At 43.2% G+C, this 20,092-nt stretch overlaps 1 protein-coding gene across 1 annotated transcript in view; it reads right to left on the bottom strand.

The window, feature by feature from the left end:
• The window catches only part of saxo4 (stabilizer of axonemal microtubules 4), a 160,545-nt gene that overhangs the window by 130,589 nt on the left and 9,864 nt on the right, over window positions 1-20,092 (bottom strand). Inside the window, exons 2-3 of the mRNA XM_080191589.1 lie at window positions 10,004-10,125; window positions 5,168-5,285 (exon numbers count right to left, since the gene is read on the bottom strand). Coding sequence (XP_080047715.1) covers window positions 5,168-5,285; window positions 10,004-10,109 — 224 coding nt within the window. The 5' untranslated portion in view covers window positions 10,110-10,125. The remainder of the gene's footprint in view (window positions 1-5,167; window positions 5,286-10,003; window positions 10,126-20,092) is intronic.

The following is a 20,092-nucleotide window of genomic DNA, read 5'->3' as shown; positions in this document are numbered from 1 at the left end:
CCAGTTTTAGCAACACGGAATTATGTCAAGACGTTTAAATTGGAGGTTGATGCAAGTGATGTGGGTATTGGTGCGGTATTGTAGCAGGAAGACAACAAGGGTTTAAGGTTTAAGTTTTTTTATTGGTGTCACAGGAATGTTTACATTAATGCAGCAATGAAGTCACTGTGAAAATCTTTCAGTCGTCACACTCCAGCGCCTATTCAGGTGCATTGAGGGAGAACTTAGCATGGCCAATGCTCCTAACCAGCAAATCTTTGGACTGTGGGAGGAAACGGGAGCACCTGGAGGGAACCCACACAGATACGGGGAGAACGTGCAGTCTGTGCACAGACAATGACCCAGCCAGGAATCAAACCCAGGTCCTTGGTGGTGTGAGACAGCACTGCTAACCACTGTGCCACTGTGCCATCCATATTGAAAAGCCTGTGGGGTATTATAGAATCGTAGAATCATAGAATCCCTAAAATGCAGGAAGAGGCCATTCGGCCCATTGAATCCACACCGACAGCAATCCCACCCAGACCCTAGCCCTATTGCCCCACCTATTTACCTTGCTAATCTCCTTGACACTAAAGGAAAATTTAGCATGGCCAATCCACATCACCCACACATTTTTGATGTTTTTTGGTATTTTGGTATTTTTCAAAGAAATGAAATATTCATCAAAATATATTCCACTATCAAGAAGGATACACTGAGTTTGGAGCTGGTATTTCAACAGTTTGTAATTTGTGTTGCCAACAATTCATCAGAAATAATTGTTTACACTGACCATAACCCATTAAGAGTTTTGGAGAAGTTTTGAGACCGGAATGCTAGAATGTTTAGATGGAGTCTATTACTACAGCCATTTAACACGCAAATTATACATGTGACTGATGGGAAAAGCTAATTGTAGTTACATTATCAAGGGTTTAAGGTGTAAGGAAGATTGAACATTTGAAACCAATGAGAAAATAGGCTCTATTTTTACTTAAACCTTGGGTATATTACCATGTTAGTGCATGCATCTTATAGTGTAGTAGTATAGCGTATATAGGTAATTAGCAATTAATATGAAAGAGGTTGAGAAAATAAAACTTTTTAAATTATGATGGTTCCTTTTCTATAAAAATGGAAAGATGTCGAGAAAACAAAGATTGTAATATTTTTATTTTTGTAACAGCAGTGTCATATTTCCTGTATATGGAAGACAAGCTGCTTGGGGTTGTAATTGGAGTAAGAGACAGTGTGACTGCAAGAATCTCTAAGCCAACAGTAAGATGAGGTTTTGATATGTTAAGGAACCAAGTAGAACTTCAATCAGAGTTTACATAAGGCAGCAAAGGAGTTGTGTTAAAGTGGGTTGTTTTGGTTCAAAGAAATATCAGATTGTAAAAGGCGTTAAGTAAGTAAGGTAAAGATAAGATGAGGTTACTTTTAAAACATAATGGTCGGGATTCTCCGACTTTCTCTGCGGCTAGGATTATCTGGTCCCACTGCTATGAATGACAATTTGGCTGAGCTCCAAATTTTCCATTCTTGTGGCAGCGGTGGCAACACATATGAGACTGGGGAATTCTGGCCGAGGGCTAGGTGAAGAAAGAAGTTTAATCAATTTTGAAGAGACTCGTTGAGACATTAGAGAGATCAATGGGAAGGGATGCATTTAAGGAGATACTTTGAGAGCAGCAGCTTAGGTCTTCCAGAAGCAGCACAGTAGATCCACACTCTTGTATTGCAAAGAAGTAAAGAAATTGTGGATGAGGACATGAGGATTCCCCTGCATCCTTAGATGATGAGTTCAGTGGTGTTTCCGAGGAAGAACAACACATTGACCATGACCATGGCGACTCACATGATGGGCAACAGTGACTGGATGCTCAGGGGAACAAATAAGGCCCTACAGCAATATGGAGGACTTCTTATACCAGACTGAAGATATCTCAAAGGCTCAACCCTGCTAATATTTTTTAGAATCACAGAATCATAGAACCCCTACAGTGCAGAAGAAGGCCATACGGCCCATCAAGTCTGCAATGACTACAGTACCAACAGGCTCTATTCCTGTAAGTACACATATTTACCCTGCTAATCCCCTGACACTAGGATCAGTTTAGCAGTCAACCTAGCCGAGAAGAACCTATGATTTTCATCAGAAAGTGCTTGTGGCTCCTATCAATGTAAATTTGTCTCCAATTCATGCACCTACACCACACTATAACTGAAGAACTTAATAGAGCAGGTGAACAAGTCCACACACGGCCTTACACAGCAAACAGTAGCCATTTCCTCATTCATTTATATCACCCTCAGGGATCATGGCACTACCAGCTGAGCTACAGGCAGGTTACTGATCCTTTGGCCTGAATAGCCTTAGCAATCATTCCCTGGTATTGCTGCCAGGGGTTCCTGCCCTGTGGCAGAAGGTGTCTCCGTCACCATGGTATATGATTGTACTGGTACATGGCATTCACTTGCAAAGGGGAAAGGCCACTACCCCATCAGGAGTGCACTGGGAGAAGCTGCTGCTCATCTGTCAATTGACACCCACTGCTTATGACAGATGCACGAAGACTTAGTGGAGACTCCTGTTGCTTTGTCCATCTCTTACACCAGCAATACCAACCTTAGATCTACCTATCATCCTTGATGATGCTCAGGTTTACAGGTCCAAACCTATACCCAAAAGCCCCTGAATGAGCTGCTGGGTTGAGCAATTTGTGAGAGTCACCAATCTCTCAATGGAGGAAGCCACGCTCTTAAAGCTGAGGGTGATCTTTGCACTCATAACCTAAATGAGCAGTTCACTGCCATTGCCAGGCTGTGGAAATCCTCTCAAAGCTCTGCCAGATCTTTATGCATTTCCTGTTGGACAGATAACAGTTACTTCCTCAGGGATGACTCCAGAGACCTGCCATTAGCCTGTGACTCTGCATCCTCCTGGCTTCCCATGCTCCCATGAGAGTCAAAGGACTGGATTGTCACAGCCTTCAACTGCTGGACTGCGCACTGCTCCACCCAGTCTGTGCCACTGTTTTGGCTGACATACGCAAACCCACCAAGGTACTGGGCTCTGGGCTGGTGGGAGGTGTAGGGCAAGGATGCACCTTTTGAGGTCCCCTCCTCCTTCTCAGAGGTTAGTGTTGGATGCTCCGGGTCAATGTCTGCTCAGGTTATTGAGTAAGCTGCTGAAGGAAGAAGATGGGTGAGTGCACATCAACATTGAAGAGAAACACTGAGCAAAAGTAGCCTCATCTGGGACATGGATATGATGTGTGGCTCAGATGTGATAATCTCAAACTATTGAACCACACACACTCATCCAACCCCTATTCCATTCTCGCTCCTCTGCATCCATTGCAGAGAGGATGGTCCCAATGATATTCATTAACTCCTGCACTAATTCCAGCTTCTCTTCTGCCTACTAGTCTGACCCCCCCGCTGATGATTGGTGAGATCCAGTATGTCCTCCTTCATCGTATTTAGCATTGTCTTGTTGGCCATTCCATCTCTTTTAATGACATTATGGGACTTTCTCACCTATGAAGACAGTGGTGGAGGAATGAGTCCCATATCGGGCTGGATTGGCCACTCAGATTACCATCATCTCTTCACAGACTGTTCTGACACTATTCATCACAGCACTGCTCACCTTGCAGGTGAGTTTCCCTAGCAACACACTCCAGCCCCCGAGAGACTTGAATGGTGCCACAGCTAGCTAGTATTGTGGGTGTGCAAAAACCATACGTCCACTTCCCTAACAGACACCTCCCTAGCACACCATGTGCATACCCTCCTACAGTTGTATGATCATATTGAAAATAAGCTTTGTCACGCAACCTTGCAAATCGCAGAAGGTTGTTCACCATTATTCTGTGCCATCACCAGGCTAATGACCACCTCTGCCACCTCCATTGTGCTGTCTTGGTCAGAAAGGTTGTTCTCCTCTTGCCACCCCATGGCAAGAGAATCTCCCAATGTTCAATGGCAGCCTAGAGAAAGGTTAATTATTAAACTGTGGGGACAACAGTGTACAATTTGCTGCCATTGCTGATGGATACAGCTGAGTTTGACTCTCTTGTAATCCCTTGAGCTTCTCTCCGCCAATGGCTTACATTCAAACATGTGCAATGTGGTGGGCAGGACCACAGCTGCCCTTTTGACAGCAACATGCCTTCACTCACTGACTTTCCTGCTTCCTTTGGCCTTCTCCTTCAGTTCCCCAGTGTACGCAGACTAACTTAGTGGGTTTCCTTTTATAAATCCCGCCGGCAGCCTTTTATGCCTTTGAGCCAGCCTCCATCGCCCTCCCTGGATTGCTGGCTAGCCATTAATTGGCAAGTCAGTGATTGTAATTGGAAACAGTGAGTGGGCAGGACTGCAAGGTGTGCTCACTTCCACTTCTGCTCACAATGTCTGCATGCTCAGCACTCAGTCCTGTCCTCTGATTCTATGAATTATTAAACAATTCCAACAGCTCCCTAATATTCACCAACATTTCCAGAATTTCCCACTGAAGTGATTTAAGCATTCAATTCACCTCTCCAAGTATGGGTCGATGTATTTTAAAAGGCAAAATATCATCAAAAGGATCTCCTATAATATGCCAAGTTTGAATGCTGGGCAACAGGGATACTGTACGTTCCTTGCAAATGGCATTAGAGTGCTGTGCAGAGCTGGAAATAAAACTTAAATACCTCTCAAAAGTGTGTCATCAATCACGGGATAATTAATTGCATTACTTATAGCCTCATATTTTTTGAATTTTATTCGGATGCCACAGAAGCAGTAGATCAGACTATCCTGATGTAACCTCCTGAACACTCCAAGGACTAGTTTCTTTCCTCCCCCAAGATTCCCAAATGGAGTTAGGAAACTTACTGTAAAGTTGCTTAAAATATTATAATGAACCTGACTCTGAGAAATAATAAACAGTCAGAGGCCTAGGGTAGGTGGAAGTCCTACACCATTAACATCCACTGATATATGGTGGTATCAAGAAAATCACCTTCCCCACAAGATTGTGCCCATTTCCTTTAACTACACACTCTGTAATACAGAAAACAAAGTGAAGAGAAAACAGAAATTATATGTCCCCTCACTGCCTTTCTCCTCAGATCGGCACACAATTCAGTGTTATGACAGCTTCCCCAATCAACCATTCTTATCAAAGCTCTCTTACCCGAGGATTGGGTTGTCTAATCTGTCTATAGATGGGCTATAGTATAGAACAGGTCTTATATTGGTCGTATATCCAGCCCCAGAGTGCACACCTCTCCTGGGTATGAATCCTTCATGTCCTAGAGAACAAATGCATTGTGTTTTGTGTTAGAAAACAGATCCTTGACATTTTCCTCTCATTTCAGCTTCATTTGGTGTCCTCTGCCTGACACAGCCAGATAGACATTTTCATGATAGGCATTAGTGTCAGTCAGTAGATTTGCAGATAACTGTTAAAGTTAAAGCTTAACTATTTGTCACAAGCAGGCTTACATCAACACTGCATTGAAGTTCCCATGAAAATCCCCTAGTCGCCACTTTCTGGTGCCTGTTCGGGTACACTGAGGAAGAATTTAGCATGGCCAATGTACCTAACCAGCATATCTTTGGAGTGTGGGAAGAAACCAGTGCACCCAGAGGAAACCCACGTAGACAAGGGGAGAATGTGCAAACCCCACACAGACAGTGACCCAAGCCAGGAATCAAACGCGGGTCCCTGGTGCTGTGAGGCAGCAGTGCTAACCAATGTGCCACCATGCTGCCCCAATTGACCTAATTTCTGGAGGACTGAGGCTGAACAAGTTAATTTTTACATTTCTTCTAAAAAACACCGTGAAAATGAAAGATACAAGCTGAAACATTTAGTTGAGATAACATTTAAACATATTAAATGGTTTCATCAACTTTCAGCTATCTTATCCACAATGAGCTGAAATAATGTACAAGATTAATAACAAACTCATTAACGTTATGCCTGCCAGGAATGCCTATTTGGAAATTGGGCATCCATGGTCCACAACTTTAATGCACACGAATATGTGGCCTATAGCTACACAATGTCCAGGTAAGCACCACTGGTAAACAAGGGCCAAAGTTAAAAGGGATCTTTTAAAGTTCATTTATTAGTGTCACAAGTAAGACTTACATTAACACTGCAATGAAGTTACTGTAACTGCCCCTAGTTGCCACACTCCGGCACCTGTTTGAATCAATGTCCCTAACCAGCATGTCTTTCAGACTATGGGAGGAAACTGGAGCACCTGGAGGAAACCCACGCAGACATGAGGAGAAAGTGCAAACTCCGCACAGACAGTGACTGGGAATTGAATCCGGGTCCCTGGCATAGTGAGGCAGCAGTGCTAACCACTGTGCCACCATGCCACTCCAATCTTACTGTCTCTGAAGAAGGCATTGGAGATGACATGACAAGTATTTGTAAAACATTTTCTTCAAATAACAGAGGTTAAGCCCAACACAAAACTCACCAGAAAGTTCTTTGAAACTTCTATAGGTGAAAGGCAGTTGATCCCAAAGATGCAAATCATATTTGCTTTGTTTATGCTCTCTCTTTTCAAAGTCCCAGCTGCTGTTGCTGGATAGCCAATCAGCAGTGGAAGCCTGGAGTCCTCCATCTCACTGAAAGCCAGTAGCAACTTCCTCACTACTCTCCCAGTTAGCACAATAACAATTTACATATATATAGTGCCTTTTGTGTGAAAATTGCATTCCCTGTATTTCTAGGTAGAATCAGACATAAACAGGCACCAAGGTTAAGGAAGAGAGATTAGAAGAAATGATTAAAACCTAGTCAAAGAGAAAGATTTTGCCAAAGTCCAGAAAAGAGGGGTAAGGATGGGAGGAATTTGGCAGAGGAGGGGCAGGGGGACAATGGGGTTGCTGTGGACCTGGAAGGTTTACAGAAATAGAGATGGATACAGCCACAAAAAAGGGATTCATTAGATGGGTGAACATTGGAGGAATTGGGTGAGAGAGGTATGGTGCGGAACTGGATATGTGAAGTAAAGCTTTGAATGAGCTGAAGGTGGAAAATAGGAGACCAACCAAAAGAGCGCCGGATTCGTTGAATCTGGAGTTGGCAAAGGTATGGATGAGAGTTTGAGGAGCAAGTGCCCAGAACCACAGGTGAAGACCGTGAACAAGTTTTGGAGGTAGGACTTTGATTGGAACTATTTCAATATGTAATTGCAGGGGCTATGACAGGGCAGGAACTCAACAGGAAACCTGCCTCCCCCATCCCCATCCTATCCCACCCCATCCCCACAAACCGTACACCTCACTGCAAGACCAGATACTGTCTATATTTAGTAGATTAGCAATATGGGCTTTACAGAGTTTCTTTGATGAATAGACAGACAATTTATGAAATAGTCATTATTTTACAATGTAGTAGCCATTAAAAGGCTGACCTCTTTAAAAAGAACTGACTCAGTATTAAAGGCCATTAAATATTTGTCAATTGTCAAAATAGAGCTTACCATCTGGAGCCTAAAGTCTGGAGTTTTTTTTAAAAAGTTGAAGGAGTTTATTTTTAAAGTGGGAGCCAGCTGTTCTTTGCAGAGGTTAGAAAGCTGATACAATTCCCAAGAGTGACATGTGCTTCTTTGGTCTAATCCTGAGCAGTCCCCTCATCCACACTGTACAAATTCACTTAATGGTTTTCAAAATTTCTGTAAGAGGGCCTCTTTGTAAATATTGACCCATTTCTGAGAGTGATCTGCAAATATTGACAAGATCGGCTAATATTGCTAATCATAATGCCCTAACTAAACTAGAGAACAAAGGAAAATACAGCAAATCTTCAAAAGATTTGCCTGGTGTTTCCACAGAGGTTCTCTGAAAGCAGATCAGTGAAACTACAGCAAAATGTTATAATAGTTTTATGGTCGTAGCCAGAGAAGTCAGATTGCATAGTGAAACCTGGCTTGATAGATCCTGAACTATATTTTTTGAAACCATAGAGGAAAGTTACTGAATAAATTCACAGGAGTCTACTGATTAACTTTTAACACACAAAGGTGAACTATATCACACCAGACAAAGAAGGTGAGAAAATACTTAATACAAACATAAGAAAATGATTCAAATATTCACTATTCTTTCACCTCAGCAATATCTTTGCAGACACAAACAAGTTCAGAAATTTAAAACAAATCATAATATCTACCTTATAGTCAAATATTCAGATTTAGAAGTACATCTAAATTAACAGGTCAACTGTGGTTAGTACGTCACTTTGAAGTAAATGAAAGATGCAACCAAATCAGATTCGATGGATTTCTCAACAACCTACTCAGGCATTTGTAATACCGTGAGTCAACTGGTCTCATTGGAATTTTCTTTTCACAAGAGTTTCCAATATCCGTGTTTAAAGAACTTGCCTAGTAAGTCACTTTAATGCCAATCCCACTTGGATGGTTTCAACAAGCATCCACCTTCAGGGTGTCAGTTTCACCTCCTGATATTCCTTTCTTCTAGATCTCCAAATACACTCAAGCTTCACCTCTCAAGCACAACTTCAGATCATTGGTCATGCCAAGCAGAATACCACTGCTCCAAATGCGTATCTTTGTCTCTGTAGTCTGCAGCTTTTGACTGATCTCTCAGATCTTCTGGGCTTTTCTCAAGCTCATTGTGCTTCAAGTCTGATCCCCATAGCTCTTTCTTTAACTTGAAGACTTGTTCTCTGATCCTGTCATTTATCTTGACTCAGTGAGATCTAGCTCTGATCACTGTCTTTGTCTCTGCTTGGGAGTTTATTGTGGGGCTGTTTTCTGTTCCAATTCTTGAAGAGTTAGACCATAAGATGTAGGAGCAGAATTAGGCCACTCGGGCTATCGAGTTTGGTCCGCCATTCAATCATGGCTACTATTTTTCTCATCCCCATTCTCCTGCCTTTTCCCCATTACTCTTCTTTCCCTTATTAATCAAGAATCTATCTATCTCTGTCTAAAAGACACTTAATGACCTGGCCTTCACAGCCTTCTGTGGCAAAGACATCCACAGATTCACTGCTCTGGCTGAAGAAATTTCTCCTCATCTTTGTTTTAAAGGATTGTCCCTTTAGCCTGAGGTTGTACGCTCTAGTTCTAGTTTTCTCTACTAGTGGAAATATCCTCAAGTTGTAGGGCTGAAAGTGGTTTCAGAGGGTTGGAAGGGAAGGCCATAGAGGATATCAGGATTATGAGTTTAATTTTGAGGTATTGGAGGGCCAATACAAATTAATGACCGGTTGATGGCTGAATTGGCCTTGGTGTAGGAAACAGCAGGCAGACATTTAGATGACCTCAAGTTTACCAAGGGTAGAATATGTGAGACTGGAGGTAACAAATGAAGGTATGGAGGTTTCAGCAACAGATGGGCTGAGGCAAGGGCAGAGGTAAACAACAATAAAAAGTTTGAAGTTTAGTGATGGAAATTATTTGAGTCAGAAGCTTAGCTCAGGGTCAGATCAGACAATTATTTTATGCAGATTCCAGTTCAGTCTAAGAAAGTAGCCAGTGAGGGGGATGAAAATGTTGGCTGTGGAATGAGTTTTATCATTTGGACCTCAAAGGGAGACTGCCAGTTGAGCATCAATTTATACTTCACAATAGTGCTAGTGTGTATGTGTGTTGTGTGCACTAAGCTGGTTTGACATTGTACAACACCATTTCTCATAGGAACCTCACAATCAAGTGATAGAAAATAATTTATCCCTGTCCACTGGCCTAGATTTGAAATGGGCCTCAAGGCCACTGCCTATCTCATTACACCATCTACTCACTTTACCCATGATCCCCATTACTCCAAGACTATCTGCACTTCCTTGGGATATGATTTGAAGCAGCGGCAGACATAGTTGTCTTTGCAATGCCTGTAAAGTCATTGCAGCTTGTCAATTTTTTCAGAGTGCCAAATTTTATGGGGTGATGCACCAATCTCAGGCTTATCGCATTGTGCTCTCAACTCTTCCAAAAAAAGCTTCAACAGCACCACAGAATATTTTGCACTCTCTTACCGTATGATGTGGAGTATGTCGTGGAGTAGAACTTCAGAGGGTTGGTATCTGCTCCAAAGCTTGTTTTTGTGGTGTGCGGTGTGCGGTCCACAGAAACCAAAGCCATTCTCAACAAATATATTCTAAGGTGAAAAGTTTGAAAACAAAAATGTTAATATATATACTGAAGGCTAGAGTTTTTTGAAAATTGGTGATCAGTCGTATCAAATTTCCATCCATTTTGAGCTCAATCCAATTTTCTGTTTGGGTTTGTGTTGGTTGCAGAATTGCGAGCCAACTTCTAATCAATAAAATTAAACCACAAACATTTAACATTCACACGCAATATTTTCACTTACACTCCATCTCTCTATCCAAATAAATTGTGACACCACATATACTGCAAAGAAAACCAACTTAAAGGGTCCAATGGCAGAATTTTGTGTTGTAGTTTTCATTTCTTTTGTTTCGGTCCTGCTTTCATATGATTTGTCAGGGGGTTTCATGTAAAGTATCTGATGTTGACATTGTTTTGGTATGGCACAATAATGATCGATACAGAAAAGCATAGATCACAGGTTCAATTCCAGTTTTAGGTTTTTTTTATTCATTCCTGGGATGTGGGCATCACTTGGGCAGCATTTATTGCCCATCCATAATTGTCCTTGAATTGGATGGCTTGTTAGGCCATTTCAGAAGGCAGTTAAAGAGTCAACCACATTGCTGTGGATCTGGAGTCACATGTAGGCCAGACTGGGTAAGGACAGCAGATTTCCTTCCCTAAAGGACATTAGTGAACCAGATGGGATTTTACAACAATCGACAATGACAAAAGTCAGCATTAGACTCTTAATTCTAGGTTTTTGTTGAATTCAAATTTAATTAATTCATCTCAACTGAAAAAGATATTTGGTGTGCTACAACATGTCTTACTGACCAATATAGTGTACGGCAAAGAGGTTTCAAATATTCAATTTCAAAATTACTTTTGCCTTACTAACAGACCCCACAGTTCAAAAGTCTCTGTAAAACTGTGCCCTTTTTAAAAAATTACTTCATCTTTAAAGTTACAAAACCAATGCTCAGAATGGACCAGGCTAACCCAATCCATTCCTTGCTAGCTTCAAAAATCAAATTCCAAATCCAATTGAATCCAATTCATGATCCCCAGGAATGACAGGAAAAGGCATTGTGCTCCATCTTGGACTTGATCTGACACTTGTGCCGGAATTTCACTGGCACGTCCACCCCAAAATTGGAGCAGCAAGGCTCGTCCGATGGCACTTTCCAATGGCCTCGGGCGGGATCTTATGAGGACGGGTGGGTGAGGTGGCAAAATTCCGGCACTGATTTTAGCCTGCCTTTCTGATCATGTCTTTTGATCAAGTTACTAGTTCCATTTCCCACACTTGTCATTCTGAATGAGATTGCCAATTAACATCAAATTAGGAGTTACATATGGTTCCCCCACTAGTAAGTACAATATGAATCCTGCGAGTGACATTTTAATTCAAGTTGGTAAATTCCCTTTCGAATTTTTGTTTTTGTTTGAATGGAGTAATCATGCCCCTTTCAAATGGAGTGCCTAATTTGTAAGAGATTGTTTATTTGTTTATATGTTCTAAAAAGAGGTATCCTGTGGCCCCCTGCAGCTATGAGCTGAATTAAGACAATTGATTTCACATTGGACTCTTGTAGCCAGCAGTCTGAGGAGACTTTACACTTTAGTCTGAGCTGGCTTTGAACCTAGATCCTAGTAATAAGTAGTCTGAGTTATCAGTCAACCAAGTTATCATGAACACCAGGGAATCAGATGAACCCAGAAGATGCAAACCATTGTGAGCGTGATGGCAGTGCAGAACACAAACCTCTGTTACATGAGTTAGCTTTACACAACTAGGAATGGAGAGCATACATTGTTCTATATTATGAGGATCCATAGCATTGACAAACAGAGAATGATATTGTGTAATTTATCAGGAATTTTACATGCTGTCATTTGACAAAGTACTTCCAGAAGAAAAACAAAGAACTGAAAATATTGATAAATGAAACATAGTGAACTTAAATTAACTCTTGAAACTTTCCTATTGTACGATTTGTTAGTGCTTATGCAAAATCTGTGCAAGGAACACTTGTTTTCAAACAATGAATCTGTGTAATTAGAAACACTGGGGGAGGAATTTTAACTCCAAAAAGTGAGTGGGTTTGCAAGCAGGCAGGTGGTTAAGGTACCAATGCATCTGAAAGTGGGCAGCAACCCACTTGCTTCCGAATGTAATATGAGTGCAATCTGCAGTGTGCGGAATATCCCGGTGGGATGGGTGTGTTGATAATTATAACATGTAAAGTGCTCATTAAGAACACTTGTGTGTTCAACAGGTCGATGCAATGTGTCTATGTGTGGGTGAAAAGAGTTAGCGTGCTTTCCTCTCTTATGTGCTGGTTTGCTTCTCATTTTCAGCCCACACTGCTGGATAGCAGCAATGTGAAAACAAGGTCTGAGTCTCTCCCTGTCAGCCTGTCCTCTGCTGTGCCTCCTCATGGTGCATGCACAAACAATTATGAACAGACAAAGAAGCGCAACTGACCGGGATTTTCCAGGATTTTCCTCTCCCGATTGTGCGGGGCAGGTTCACTAAAGGGAGTGGAAAAATATTGCAGGAACCGCAGAGTTGGGTTTCTCATCAGCATAAAAGAGTGTTGGGAGCAGTGTCCGGGCAGTGCCAGGGGCAGTGTCTGAGCAGTGCCAGGCAGTGCAAGGGGCAGTGTCCATGCAGTGCCAGGGGCAGTGTCCGAGCAGTACCAGGCAGTGCAAGGGACAGTGTCCGGGCAGTGCCAGGTCAGAATCTGGGCAGTACCAGGGCAGTGTCTGGGCAGTCTTAGGAGGATTCAGGCAGGTTCCAAGGTAAGCTCCTTCGTCTTGTCTGTGATGCTGTGGCCTTTAAAAGTGGCGTCCCGATCCTCGGCTGACCAAGTTAACTGCTGGGGCAGGTGAATCAGAGAGCGCCCCACCAGTGATAGATCAAGGGACCCGCCTCTTGAAGGTTTTTTCAAAGCACCAGAAGATACAGCAGAGAAAGCTGCCATTGCTGTTGAATGCTGCTTTTCCTACCCAACACCAGCTTCCACTGATCAGCGGGATAATCCCACCAACTGTTTCATTTGATCATGCAATGGCTGGTACAGAAGGCCTACATACCAGAAATTCATGCACATCATTCCACTGCTTGGCGGCAGAATGTGTTCTTGGACTGAGGGCAGCATCCAGTACGTGGAAAATGCCACTCATGTAGCCATTCTAGATTAGCATCTTGAAAAGATTAGCTTCACCTCTTCAAATTTTTAAGATACTCTGCCTTTCCATTGGAACTGAATGCAGATTAGGCACTTCTGAGTTCCAAAGGTTGCAGCCTTTGGCCCATTTGAAAATTTGAAAAGATGCACCACAACAATGACCTGATCAGGACAGCAATTGCACTGCAGGATATCTTTGATGCACTCTATTTCTGTGTCAAGCTTACAAGGTGAACAAATAGCCAAGATCCTATTTACATGATTTTTGGTTTACTGCAAAATGTCTATTGTTAGAATGTGATGCCACGATTGGACAGCACAATCCTTGGTGAGTTAACAGCTGCACTAACAACCAATTTAATATGGAGCTCACAATGTGACTCACATTTGCTTGCTGAAAATGGCATACATTCATGTTTGGGAGACCAAGCATCTACAAACAAAAGTAATATCTTCAAGCCTTGCACCTTCTTTGAATTACCCAGGATCTTGAGAAATTTTGGGGATTTCAGGACAGTTGAAGGCAAAGGAAGTAAACATTGACAAAAAAGTGGCGCCCTAAGTTGGGCCAATGCTTAAGTATGTCATCCTTTAGTTAACTCCTGCAACCAAGCTGTTAGCAAACATGGTGCTTTCCATTCCATTGTAACCAATAAGAACAAGACTTTTGGGCAGGTCAGCCTCTCTATACATTTTGCCCAGGCTTGGGCCCTGGAGAGGGTACTCCCATAGAACATAGAACATAGAACATTACAGCGCAGAACAGGCCCTTCGGCCCACGATGTTGCGCCGACCAGTTACAAAAACAATGACCCACTAGCCTATACCAATCCCTTTTCGTCCATAAACCTATCCAGAGATCTCTTAAACGCCCCCAAACTAGACGCATTTACAACTGCAGCAGGCAGGGCATTCCAATCCCTCACCACCCGCTGGGTAAAGAACCTACCCCTGACATCCGTCCTGTAGCTACCCCCCCTTAATTTAAAGCCATGCCCCCTCGTGCTAGCTTTCTCCATCCGAGGAAAAAGGCTATCACTATCCACCCTATCTAAACCTCTAATCATCTTATATGTTTCAATAAGATCCCCTCTTAGCCGCCTTCTTTCCAACGAAAACAACCCTAAATCCCTCAGTCTCTCCTCATAGGACCTCCCCACCATACCAGGCAACATCCTAGTAAACCTCCTCTGCACCCTCTCCAACGCCTCCACATCCTTCTTGTAATGCGGGGACCAGAACTGCACACAGTACTCAAAGTGCGGCCGCACTAGAGTAGTGTACAGTTGCAACATTACACTGCGATTCCTAAATTCAATCCCCCTACCAATAAACGCCAAGACACCGTACGCCTTCTTAACAACCTTATCTACTTGATTCCCAACTTTCAGGGATCTATGTACACACACACCTAGATCCCTCTGTTCATCCACACTATTCAAAGTCCTCCCGTTAGCCCTATACTCGACACATCTGTTGCTCCTACCAAAGTGAATTACCTCACACTTCTCTGCATTAAATTCCATCCGCCACCTCTCGGCCCAGCTCTGCAACCTATCTAAGTCTCCCTGCAGACTATGACACCCTTCCTCACAATCTACCACACCTCCAATTTTGGTGTCATCAGCAAATTTACTAATCCACCCAACTATACCCTCATCCAGATCATTAATAAAAATTACAAACAACAGTGGCCCCAAAACAGATCCCTGAGGCACACCACTCGTAACTGTACTCCATGATGAATATTTACCATCCACCACCACCCTCTGTCTCCTATCTGATAGCCAATTCCTGATCCAACTTCCTAGATTACCCACAATCCCATACATCTGCATTTTCTGCAGAAGCCTACCATGGTGAACCTTATCGAATACCACGTCAACCGCCTTGCCCCCATCCACCTCTTTGGTCACCTTCTCAAAAAACTCAATAAGGTTAGTAAGGCACGACCTACCCGCTACAAAACCATGCTGACTATTTCTAATCAATTCGTTACACTCCAAATAACTATAAATCCTATCCCTAATAATTTTTTCTAAAACCTTGCCCACAACAGAAGTAAGACTCACCGGTCTATAATTCCCGGCAAAGTCTCTGTTCCCCTTCTTAAACAATGGGACAACATTCGCTATCCTCCAATCCTCCGGGACTACACCAGAGACCAATGACGACCTGAAGATCTGAGCCAGAGGCTCTGCAATCACCTCTCTAGCCTCCCAGAGAATCCTAGGGTAGATCCCATCCGGACCAGGGGACTTATCTATTTTCAGCCCCTCAAGAATTTCCAGCACATCCCCTTTATCAACTGTAATACTGTCTATTTTACACCCCTGCAACCCAATGTCCTCCTCAGCTATATTCATGTCCCCCTGCGTGAACACCGAAGAGAAATATTGGTTCAATACTTCTCCAATCTCCTCCGGTTCCACACACAACTTCCCCCTGCTGTCTGTAACTGGCCCTAATCTTGCCCTGACCAACCTTCTGTTCTTGACATACCTTTAGAACGCCTTAGGATTCTCCTTAATCCTATCAGCCAAAGTCTTCTCATGTCCTCTTTTAGCCCTTCTCAACTCACTCTTCAACTCCCTCCTAGCCAATCTAAAGCTTTCTAGTGCACTAACTGAGCCCTCCAATCTCATCCGAACATAAGCCTCCTTTTTCTTTTTAACCATCGACTCAACTCTTTTAGTGCACCACGGTTCCTTAGATCTACCAAATCCACCATGCCTGACAGGGACATACCTATCAAGGACTCGCAGTAGCTGCTCCTTGAAAAAACTCCACATTTCAGACGTTCCCAGTCCCTGTAATCTCCTAATCCAATCCATGCTTCCTAATTCACTCCTGATAGCCTCATAATCGCCCTTACCCCAGCTAAAATTGCTGACCCGAGGTTCATGCCTATCTCTTCCCATCACTAAGGTGAACGTAACCGAATTGTGGTCACTATCACCAAAATGCACACCAACTTCCAAGTCTAGCACCTGGTCTGGCTCATTTCCCAGCACCAAATCCAATATAGCCTCACCTCTAGTTGGCCTGTCTACATACTGAGACAAAAAACCTTCCTGCACGCTTTGTACAAACACTGACCCCTCTAGCGAGCTAGAACTATAGCAACTCCAATCAATATTCGTAAAGTTAAAGTCCCCCATAACAATTACCCTATTACTTTCACTCCTAACCAGGATCGTCTCCGCAATCCTTTCCTCAACCTCTCTAGAACTTTTAGGAGGTCTATAAAAGACTCCCAACAGGGTGACCTCTCCTCTCCTATTTCTAATCTCCGCCCATACTACCTCAACTGACAAGTCCTCATCAAACTTTCTCTCCGACACTGTGATACAGTCCTTGACTAGCAATGCTACCCCACCCCCCCTTCTACCTTCTTCTCTACTCCGACTAAAGCATTTGTACCCCGGAACCTGCAACATCCATTCCTGACCCTGCTCTATCCATGTCTCAGAAATGGCCACAACATCAAAGTCCCAGGTACTGATCCACGCTGCAAGTTCATCCACTTTATTGCGAATACTCCTCGCATTAAAGTACACACATTTCAAACCCTGCTCCGTCCCACCCCCACTATGCCGTGCCTTGCATTCCCCAACTATGCCCCCCTCACTTTCACCCCCTTTCCTCACTATCCCTCCCCCCCTCCGAATCCAGTATGCTACAAATCATGAACACAGCAGTGATTATGAGTGATAAGCCCAACTTGACTGGCATGGAGAACAGGTGCTGCGGGCTATCTCCAATGGTGGGAGGGATCATTATGTCCTTTTATTCAGCTACTGCCCATCACAAGTTGGGCAGCCCCTGACTGACTCACCACAGTCCAACTGCTAAATGAGTGCTTGGAGCTTCATATCTCTTCTTAACAAATTAAGGGAACCCATTGCACTAGGCAAACAAACAAAAAGAAAGAAGATACCAACTCTCTGATTGACAAGATGGAAGATCAGGACTGTGCATGAGGAATTGACACATGATTTGCAGCTGATCAATAACACATGTAAGACAGCGATAATTAACATGGAACTTGATAGGCTGCACATCAATATAGCTTCCCTACACTAGCACAACGGATAGCACTGCTGCCTCACAGCTCCAGCGACCCAGGTTCGATTCCCAGCTTGGGTCACTGTCTGTGTGGAGTCTGCACGTTCTCCCCATGTCTTCATGGGTTTCCTTCAGGTCCTTCGGTTTCCTCCCACAATCTAAAAGACGTGCTGGTTAGGTGCATTGGCCATGCTAAATTCCCCCTCGGTGTACTTGAACGAGCACCCAAGTGTGGTGACTAGGGAATTTTCACAGTAAATTCATTGCAGTGTTAACGTAAGCGTACTTGCGGCAGTAATAAATAAAGTTTAAAACTTTACAAGAGACCAGGCTATCTGAGAGTGACAACTGAAAGAAAAACATTACACATTCATCTGTCAGGGGAAGGGTTCAGAGGAAAAGTCTGAGCAAGGTGTAAGCTTTGCTGCAAGGAGCTCACTACTCTCAATAATAGAACTCCTTACAAATGGTTCCCAACATGTTCTCTCCAGCCGCATCTCAACTTAAACAAGGCCAGTAACTTCATGATTCTCTATGCTCCAATGCTGTGCTCCAGTCTATGAGGAACTTGACACTGCTGTCTATAGAATCCCTAAGTCAGAACATCTGTACCTATGGGGGGATTTCAATGCATGAGTGAAAGTGGATGTTGAGGAGCAACCCTCCTGCGTCAGGTATCATAGTCTGAGAAGGATAAGAGAATGGCTACTTCAGCTTTGCTGCCACCACAAGGGAAGGACACCTTTTTTTCAGAACAAACCACGGTACAAGGTAAACTGGAGACATCCAAAGCCAGAGCATTAGTAGCAGCTGACTCTGATCATCACCAGATGTGAATCTCATTAGCATACAGTTGGCACAGTGCTGACTGTGATATAGATCACTCCCTGATGCAAACTAAGGCCAGAATGCAATACTTGAAGCTGTTTCGTTCAAAGCAGAAATGCCATTCATTATCAGCCAGACAGCCTATCCAGATAAAATCCAACAGTGTTGTGACTCAGTTGCCCAGGCTTTCTCTAGCAAACTTGTACAATTTAAAGGAGGCGATGGCCAATGGTATTATCACTGAACTATTGATCCAGAAACTCAGCTAATATTCTGGGGGACCCATGGTAGGTGGTGGAATTTGAATTCAATAGAAAATATCTGGAATTAAGAATCTACTGATGATCATGGAGCTATTGTAGATTGTCAGAAAAACCCATCTGGTTCACTAGTGTCCGTTAGGGATGGAAATCTGCCGTCCTTATCTGGTCTGGTCTGCATGTGACTGCAGAGCCACAGCAATGTGATTGACTCTCAATTGCCCTCCAAGGGCAATTAGGAATAGGCAAGAAATGCTAGCCTCCAGCGACATCCATGTCCATGAATGAATAAAAATAATGTACGCAGAAGTGAAATGGAACAACCTTCGAGGCATCATCTATAATATCGCACCCCACAACACATGGGAAGCAAGAGTCTGGTTCAAGGCTGACCTCACTGTAATGGAGTTTGCCATTGAAGCCAAGAAGTCTGCTTTCTTAAATTACAAGAGAGATCCGATTGAGAGTACACTGAATTCACTAAAAGCTACTTGAAATAAACTCCAACAAACTGCTAGGAAGTGCATCAATGACTACTGATTACAACTCTGTCAGAATATCCAAACATCCTTTGACACAGGAAACGTCAGGGGCAAGTATTAAAGGATCAAAAAGACACATCAGCAAAGAAAACAGTTCCATGGAAATTAAAGATCATGGAGGCCACAACTGATTACAGTTGGAGACTTGGGTGAAACACCACCTTGAGTTCTATTCTCAGAAAAAGGCTGTCACCGGGTAAACGCTGGTCACCACAGAAAGTCTGCATTGCATGTGGATATCAAAGCCACATTGGAGGAGATTAGCAAAATTATTGACTCATTGGCAAGGCTCCAGTTGCTGATGCTATGCTGCCTGAACTTATCGATCCCAGCATTCCCCCAGCATCTGCATAAACTCTCTGTCTCAGCTGGAGGGAGGGCCTCAGGAAACGTAGATACAAAGTTTGTGATTCTGAACAAAAACAAGGGTGACTATAATAATCATAACAACTAGCAGGGCACCTCACTGCTGAATACTGTGGGAAAAGTATTTGCCCATGTTACACTTGTCAGACTGTAGATCCTGGCTAACCCATCCAGGCCAAATTCCAGTATGTTTTTCAAACTGGAAGATTTACAATAACCTTCCCAGTCTGACTGCTATGAAAGAAGCTCCATGGACAAAAGAGACCACCATTTATTGCCTTCATCAATCTCACCAAGGTATTCAACCATTTGAACAGAGGCACTTCATTTAAGTTGCTAGAAAAAGTTGGCTGCTTACTGAAGCTGTTCGGTGAGATCTCCTCTTTCCATGGCAACATGATGGGCGCGATCAGCTACGACAGGACAACATTAGAATGTCTTGGCAGCCATAGTGTGGTTCAAGCAGTATTTTGACGCTGACATTCTTTGGCATGTATTTCTTTTTGCTGGTGTCATAAACCTTCAGGTCTTCTACTCACATCCCAGAACTGAAGGAAAGCTGTTCAGTCTTGCACACCTGAGATCCAAGATATAGGTGCACCAAGTCCTCATCAGAGAGTCGACCTGCACTGATGATGCTGCAATAACATTCCACACTGAGGAATATCCACAACATCAAATGGACAGACTCTCATATGCCTTTAAAGAACTGGTTTGACCATCAGCATCAGGAAGACATTTGTCATGGT

The sequence above is a fragment of the Carcharhinus amblyrhynchos genome, chromosome 6 (assembly GCF_965287045.1).
Source record: "Carcharhinus amblyrhynchos chromosome 6, sCarAmb.v2.hapA, whole genome shotgun sequence".
Lineage (NCBI taxonomy): Eukaryota > Metazoa > Chordata > Chondrichthyes > Carcharhiniformes > Carcharhinidae > Carcharhinus > Carcharhinus amblyrhynchos.
Note: the sequence above shows the minus strand (reverse complement) of the source record. Positions and strands in the feature narration are given on the sequence as shown.